An 8,851-nucleotide genomic window follows, 5' to 3' on the forward strand; every position below is an offset into this window, starting at 1 on the left:
CTACGGGCCTTCCTGAACGTGGTTCGACACTTATTGATGTACGACCACGCTTAAATTCATTTACCCAGTTATAAACCGTTGCTAAGGCAGGGGCAGATGTGCATTTTTATTCGTGTTAATCAACCCTGATAAATAAAATTTATTTTAATGGAAGTTTGTGTTTACGAAAAATGCGCTTTAAATTAATTCACTTTTTAAAAATTATTAACTTTTGAAAAAAAGAAAAATTTCTCTTTGATAAGGCAATGTTTATACTCTTTCATTTAAAGATGATTTAATAAAAGAAAAGCAAACAACGTTACCTTGCAACCAAAGAAGTTCTCAAAATATTTTCTGCAGTGTTTGAACAAATTTTACAGTGACCTAATGAGTATTGAAAAATAGGGAAAGTGAACCCTTTTTATCACCCCTTTTCAATGCATAATACGTCACTGGGAAATTAGTTTAAACACGTTTTAAAATATTCTATATATTTGTTTGTCAGCTTAGTAAAGCAAGAGCTGTTTCTCCTCATTAGTGAAAAGAGCATAACCATTACCTTTCAGAAAAGAAAGCTTTTTGTACCTTAACAGATTATAATTTTAAAAAAGTAAATTGAATTAAAGTGACTTTTTTGTGTAAACATCAAATTATCTTAAAATGAACAGTGCCTTTGGTTCCAGCGAAGAAAGCAATAATTGTAATGTTTCAAGTGATAGTGATTGTAGTAATTCAGCAGAAAGTGGGTACGATGTAACATGTGAGAATGAAAAATTCAAGCCGGACAAAATAAGATGCTCAAATAAATGACAAAAAATAAATCCAGAGCATTTCAAGGAATCAGCAGGACCACTTCATGATTTAGAACCTGGAAGTTTAAACGAAGATTTGTTTTCTTTGTTCCTGGACGAACAATTTTAAGAATTGGTATCAGCTGAAACAAATAAATATGCTCAGTACCGACAAGCTTTGGACACAAAAATTGATCCAAATTGGCATGAAGTTAGTGGACGAGAAATTAAAGCTTACATATGAATTTTAATTTATATAGGGATTGTTGATCTTCCTCAAACTGAAGATTATTTCTCGCCTGACTTTTGTGACTGTGCACTTATGCAAAATGCTATGACCTACAGGAGATTTAAAGTAATTTTTAAGTACCTGCATTTAAGCGAACAGACCCAAACACCCAGTCCAGAAGATCCCAACTATAGCATTTTGTTTAAAGTAAGCTCAATTTTAGATCTCACTAAAAATATATAAAACATTTTCAACCAGGTTGCACTCTTTGGATAGATGAAGCCATGATTGCCTGCAAAGGAAGATTGAGTTTTAAACAATAAATGCCAAAAAAACCTACGATGTGGGAAATTAAAGCTTGGGTACTTGCATACAGTCTGACGGGGTTTGTTCTTAAAAGAATGATTTACGTAGTAAGGAAAGCTGTACGTAATAAAGATTTTCTGCTGGGTGAGCAAGTTGTTATGGATCTACGAAGTGACTTTGTCGGTAAATATCATCGTTTATACTTTAACAATTTTTTCACGTCCTTGAAAGTCGTACAGCTTTCACTTGAAAACAACACATATTCATGTGTAACTGTGCGACATGAAAGGATAGTTTGGCCTAAAGAACTGCTCAATCCCGGGAGATAAATTAAACCACGAGATACTGTCTAATACTCGATATTTTACTGTAATATGTATATACAACTGTTATATATTTTTTCCAATTTAAAACTATGCGATCCTAATCCTAGCTGTTTGACATTGCGGAAAGATTTTAAGTATATTTTATGACACTTAAATTCGGAAATTATCTGGAATGAAGCAATGGGAGGAGGAAACGAATCTTTTACCGCATCCTTACGTTATGCTTATCCAAAATCTCTATAATTGCGTAAGGACCGTCATCCGGGTGATCTACTTTACCTTCTATTTCTCCAGCTTCCTTTTAAACTAATACTAGGTCGCCTACCATGAACTCTTGATCCTTTGCTTTTCGGTCCTAATAGCCTTTCGAGCGTATTTTAGCCTGAGTCGTAGAAAAGACCCATATGTTTCTAATTTTTCGGTTGGTCTGACTGTGCCGTCTTTTACTACTGTGAGTGGTTTGTGCTTTTGAAGGATTGGGGTGTAAGTGGTTATCTACCTTACTTAGCCTGGCACGAGAATTTTTGGGTCAGCGGATCGCAGTTATACCGGCCAAATCGCAATATGATTTTTCGAAAATGAAGTTTCTGTAAGAGTATTCAGTCTGTGGCATCAAAAAATAACTATAATTAGGAGCTCTGATAAGGCGCTTTTTCAAGGCCTTACGACGGGGTTTATCTTTAATGAGGTCGCAATGATGGCCCTCGTCATCGGATGAGTAGGGGTATGTTGAAAAGTGCTCGGTTTGTCACCCACGTGACTTCAAACGTTCTGCGATTCCTAAATCGTCGCTCGATACTGAATCTATATGGTGGTGTTGCGGTATTGATTCTAAAGCGGGTACTGCAATCGAATCTGAAGTTCCAGCTGCTTTTCGAGGTCTTTTCCTTTTTCTTTTGAGTATGCCTACGATGGGAGAGGCCTTCGCACTTGGATTCTGGCCAACGGGATTTCTCAAAAGGGCATCCGCGTTTGAGTTGAATTTTCCCGGACGATACTAAACCGTATATCGAAAATCGAGGAGTTACAGTCGCCAACGCAGAAGGACGCAGACGTGACGATGTTTCGCGTGTCTTATGAAACCAGACCAATGTTTTATGATCTTTATTCGGTGAAAAATACGATTGATTGACATTCTGTTTCGGTAGTATCGTAATAGACTTCCGTTTGATTTAAGGTTTGGTAGGCCAAGACAACCGGCAGATCTCCGATGATTTTGCCTGCGGAAACAACGTGCCCTAGATATGCTACCCTGTTCGACTTAAGATGTCCCTCAAGATATCTAAATATGCGAAAGATATTTTAATCGTGCTCATAAAGTGTAGAGGCGTACGTATCGGAATTTGATTAAATCCGGCAGCCAAATCAAAAACCGAAAAGTATCGTGCGCCGCTGAGATGGTCTTTATCGACCACCCGAAGTGCAGACCTATAAGGTATTGTTTAATGAAAGCAGGAACGTCGTTTACAGTCGGTATTCTGTGATGAGCGAGACTAGTTTTGGGCAAACGGTTGCCTTCGAGCAGAAAAAAATAGGGGAAAGTTTCGAGGTAGCTTTGCACGCACCGTTGCCTGTGTGGACCAAGCTTGAAGAAATTTTTTTTTTTTGTTTTTTGGCCAATCTTTTGTCAGACGCGAGATTTGGGGTTAATTCACTGAGCAGAACCTCGTCGAGGCAGTCGGACTCTTCGTCAAAAACATCGTACAGTGTTAGTCCTGAGGAAGTGTTTCTCTCGTTACGTCTTCCTCGGTGGCATTTATCGCTATCGCGAAGCACTGTTCATTATGTACAAATACCGCTGCGTGGCCGATATAAACACCTTCTGGAGAATTAAGCAGGACTAAATATCCCTCACCAATGCTTTTGTTTGTGTTGTCGGTTGAGACTACCGAACACCTCCATACACTAATTAAAAAGTTCGCACTTCCTCTTTTGGAAGAGGATCCATCGAGACGGTTCCAACGCTACTTTTGATCCTTTTATTGAATTCTGATTTCTTCATGAATGAAATAGGTTTAATTGGATCACTATCTAAGACTATCTTTTCGTGATGAAACGATATTTTTTAGCCTTTTCATTACGCAAAAACTAAAACCCAATTATTCCGTCTCCTGGAACCGAGAATGAATCGCGAAATACATGAAATTTTCCTTCCGTGTTTAAAAGCTTTACCATAACCGACCCTAGAATCTCAAGTCCCTCTGGCGTAATCTACATCACTAAAAGCCAATCGCAAACTAAAATATCGGTTTTTGAATCCAATGAGGACAGTTGTATTAAATTGACCTGAGAACCTGTATCCACCAAGAAACGCCAGTGACCGTCGACGAAATTCTGAGATTTCGCGACTATTTCTGGGTAGGTTTGAAATTCAGAACTTTTTTCTGTAGGGAGGAGGTTTTTTCATTATTATGTATAAATCGGAGTTACCGGTAACTCTTTTGTAGTCGCGCTCTCCTGCATAGTTTGTAGGCAAGCGCTTGTCGAGTTTAAATCGCCTGTATTGTCTACGTTTGCTACGCTAGGTTCAATCGATTCTGTGGGAGGTACGCTAGCCTGTTTACCATATTCACGTAATGTCCGTAATATGGGGCAGACCGAGGGCTGGCGGCGGTATAAAAGCTTTCTCCATACGACAAATGATAATCAGGATAATCGTAGGAGTTACAGTGGTCTCGTGGTGGGGCGTAATCATCCCGATGGTTCGTAGATGGAGAAGGGTAATCTTATTCGTTCCGATATTCTGGCCAGTGTTCGGGATTCATTTGTGTCATGTACGCTGTCGCTTTGTGCTCGGCATATCACGGATTGCAGCTTGGTAATGTGGTCACGGGGGTGGTGGTTGGCGTTGTGTCATGAAGTGGCGATTCCCTTCGCTGAGACGTTGAGAGGACGGTGCTACTTTCGGTTTTGGCAATTGATAACCGCGATTGGGAACATTGTTAAAGGATCTTGCGGAAGACGAAGGGAATCAGATCTGCGGAATCGACTATCTGTCCCCGTATCGTTCCGCGATAATGCGAGCTTCTTCCCGGGCGACTTAATTTGCTAAATACAATGTTTTGGAACCGCGTATAGCTACACGTAGCTCTAATTCTGCTCTTAGGCCTTTCAAAAAGCTTACCTGGGCTGTCTCTGTGACGAACTCTGTTTGCCCTCGTAGTTCCGATGCGTCGGGGTCAAGCTTAATATTCTTAGATAACGTGGCCTTGTTTTATTTATAAGTTTCTGCTCTCGCAAGCCGTAATCGGTACCGACTTGACATTTACCATACGTGTTTGGCTAAGCTGGGTCTGAAAATTTATGAACGACAAGTTCGCGGAAGCAAAAGCGTCTTTTTAGTAATCTTCAAAACCTTTTATGGCAGTAAGGTAGGGCCCTCCACCGAGTCTCGAGCTGAATCACAAAGCTTTGTGACTAATTGCGCGTATTTATATTCGATGCCATCGGGACACATTTCTTATTCTTCATCTACATCGTAGACGAAGGTTCGCAAGGGGGGATTAAGGTCATCATAATGTGGGACTATCGCGAGTGCTACCTGAATCTGAGAAAACTCGAGTAAGGACTTGTTTGTTTCAGTGGCAGCAGCTATTACTGCTGTGATTGCTTCCGCTTGGGACATTTTTAGTTTTTACGCATAATTATTCTGCTGATAAACAAATAACCGTAACGGCCCTTTCTTAAGGAGACGTAATTTTTAACAAACAAAGAAATAATTAATTATTTTCAGTTAAAATTAATTTTCAAGAAGAGCGACAAATTTTCAGTAAAATAGTTCAGCTCTCTACCAAGGATGTGAATTTGCAACCCAAAAGATGGATTATTAAAAATCTCTATAATTGGGTAAGGACCGTCATATGGGTGATCTAGTTTACCTTCTTTTTCTTTAGCTTTCTTTAAAACTAATACTAGTTCGCCTACCATCAGCTCTTGGTCCTTTGCTTTTCGGCCGTAATAGCCTTTCGAGCGTATTTAAGCCATTCATCTTGTCACCGATTTCACCAGGGCAGATTATCTTCTCCACTCCTGGGAACCAGTTTCGTCTATAATAAAGTAAGTTTGTCATCGATTTAAATAGTTAATTTCATTTTCTTACCCATCACTTTATCAGCCTTCTTTATTTGAAAATACAGAGTGTAGGTGATTTTCTTGTCATGATAGGATAGGGATCCATCTTAGCGAATCTTTCGCAACTGCTAGGGAATGGATTTCAAATTTTAAAAAAATTGCCCACTGCCATTCTCTTCGCTGAGATGCAATAGATCTCACAAAAATGTCAGAGGTTTCAAATATTTCAGATTGAGTAAAAAGATTTCACAAAGACTTCAATTATTTCACAAAGATTTTAGATAGATCTCAAAGAGCGAACAAAAATTTCAATAAACTCCTATCAATATTTTACAAAGATTTCAATAATTTTACAATTTTTACGAAATTGTTTTAACATTTCGCGAAGTATTCCAAAGCTTTCAGAAAGTTTTCACAAAGGTCTCAAAGATTTTGCAATGATTTTGCATAGATTTAAAAGGTTTTAATTATTTTCCCAAGACTCCACAAAGACTTCCATAATTAAACAAAGATTTCAAATATTTCGGATAGCTATACAATTTTTCAAAGATTTCAATAGTTTCAAAAATATTGCTAATTGTTTTACATATCTCCTATAGATTTCCCCAGCCATCTGAAAGATTTAATAAAGATTTTATTGATTTCGCAAAGATTTCACAAATATTACAATTATTTCACAAATATTACAAAATATTTTAAATACTTTGCAAATATATCCAAAGGTTTTTCATAAAAATTTGACGAAGATCTCAAAGACATCGCAACGATTTCGGACATATTTAGAATATTTCAATGATTTTCTAAAGATTTTTTCAAAGATTGCTATAATTTCAAAAACATTACCAAGGGTTTTACATATTTTGCGAAGATTTCCAAAGCCATTTGAGAGATTTTACAAAGATTTTAATGATTTCACAAGGACTTCTATTATTTTGCAAATATTTCAAAGATTTGAATAATTAAACTATTTTTACCAAATATTTCAAATATCTCGCAAAGATTTTAATGATTTTCCAAAGATAACGAAAATTCCAAAAATATTACTAAATATTTCAAATATTTCCAAAGGTTTTACAAAGATTTCATAAAGATTCAAAAGAGTTAAAATATTCCCCAACGTATGCTTTTAGAAAACTTCAAACGAATCGATGAATTTAATCATTCGATTACAGAACAGGGCAAATCAATATTTTTCCCCTCCCTAGACTATTTCTGGGGAGAGGGCATCGTCCCCCATGAGCCCTAGCACTCATCGCCACTGATACATTGGGACCGGATGTTTTGATGGCACCACTAGCGGCAAAAGCAATATGGCCGGCGACAGTAGGTAGATTTCTCATGAAACGCATGTAAAACATTGGCAATTAGTCTTAAATCTTAAAAATGAAAGTAACAATAGCTCAAATTTATGATTTCACAAATCTACACCGGCATGCAGAAGCTTCACAGAAGGAGAAAGAATTTTACATGCAGGACACCTTCTATTTTGCAGAAAAGACGTCGAAAATGAAACTTAATTTTCTATTATTGCATTTATTCGCAAACTTCGAATTTAAAAAGTGCTTAATATTTTGACTCTTTTTGTCTGAATAATAAATTCTTCAATTTTTTCCCCTCTTAAACATTTAAAATGTAACATTTACTATCGACATTTCAATGCAAATTTTAATTTATATCAGCTTGAAATGATAAACCAGCAGTCTCTTTTCCTGTTTTGAGGTTATGTTGATATATATTTGTACCTAAAATAATATTTTTAGTTAGAACCTGTTTTGATTACTTTCACTCGGAATGCTGAAAAATGATTTAGGAATAAAAAAGATAAATACTTTATGATGATTACACAGGAAAAAAGAAACGATTTAACTGGAGCGCTTTGAAATGTGTATCTTAAAAACTCAGATTGACAAAGTTGCATTTCAATTGTTTTGGGACTCTTTGAATTGGTCAACTATTCGGACTTAATTAAATCTGCCAAGCCACATTCGAAGATGCAGTCGTCCTATAGTTTTAAGACTTTCTGAGTAGGAGGTCATAACCTCAAAAAACTAAATTGAGTTCAATTCGTGATTTACGATTGACAGAAGAAACGCATGAATCGTTTCAAGTTCTCAATGAAATGTAGTTTGAAGGATATCAAACTGAGTGGAGAAGTTCAGGTTCCCTTTTACAGAAACGAATCTGCTTCATACAATTGATGTTTGATGAAGTCCAATGAATTGTATAATGCAGATTACGCTCTTCATTATTTAATTGTAGTGAATGGGAAGTGGCTGCGAGTAAATTTGAATAGGAAAATGCAGATAAGTTAGGGACTGTCCACTGCACTGTCGTGAACTTGTGGAACCAGGTAGCATTTTTAAGTTGTATTCTTAATTGGGCTTAAAACCAATTTTAGCACAGTTTTTACTAGTTTAGAACAATTAGTGAATACAAAAAAAATATTTGGTTCAAAATATGCAAAAAATATTAATTATAGACGATCAGAAATAAAATATGAATTCTAAACTAACTTTTAGGTTATAGTTTTTAGATAGTAAATATTCCATGTATAAATTAATCAAAATTTATTTCAATTGCATTTTTATTTCAAGGTTAGTTAATTGAAGCTTATAATTTGTTTAAACGATATAATACACTAAAATAATATTTTTTTAGAAAAGCAGTTTTAACATAAATCGTGTTTTTCCGTTGTATACGATGAAAATGACACCTATGTATCACGTAGTTTTCAATGAATCTTAATTGTTTTCATCCACTTAGTAGTTTAAACTATTCAAAATAATTAAAAAATTGTTGTTAAGGTCAAATTAAAATGCATCTCCAAAATCCTACCTCATGGTTTCGCGAGTTCACATTTTGGCCACGTTGAAAAAATATATGGCGTATTGAAGCGCAGCGGATCCCAGTAGTATTATTACGATTAACCGTCGTTTTTTAATCGATAACGAAATTTTTCTTGGTAAATCATAAAATAATCACTTCTCCGATTCATTGGTACCTCTAACCTATCGTCAGAAATCTGCCATTCCTCTTTAAGATACACATTTCATTATTATTACACCATTAAGCCATTTCCCTTTCGGGGTAGGCGTGACTCACTCGGCAGGGGAAAGGAGTAGTGTGTGGATGGGATAGAGATTTTTCAG

The 8,851-nt window shown here is 36.3% G+C and overlaps 1 protein-coding gene across 1 annotated transcript in view; it reads left to right on the forward strand.

The window, feature by feature from the left end:
• LOC117181219 (ester hydrolase C11orf54 homolog) overlaps positions 1–8,851 on the forward strand; it is a 26,200-nt gene that overhangs the window by 5,766 nt on the left and 11,583 nt on the right. Inside the window, exon 8 of the mRNA XM_033373786.1 lies at positions 4,228–4,333. Coding sequence (XP_033229677.1) covers positions 4,228–4,333 — 106 coding nt within the window. The remainder of the gene's footprint in view (positions 1–4,227; positions 4,334–8,851) is intronic.

The sequence above is a fragment of the Belonocnema kinseyi genome, chromosome 1 (genome assembly GCF_010883055.1).
Source record: "Belonocnema kinseyi isolate 2016_QV_RU_SX_M_011 chromosome 1, B_treatae_v1, whole genome shotgun sequence".
NCBI classification, from domain to species: Eukaryota; Metazoa; Arthropoda; class Insecta; order Hymenoptera; family Cynipidae; genus Belonocnema; species Belonocnema kinseyi.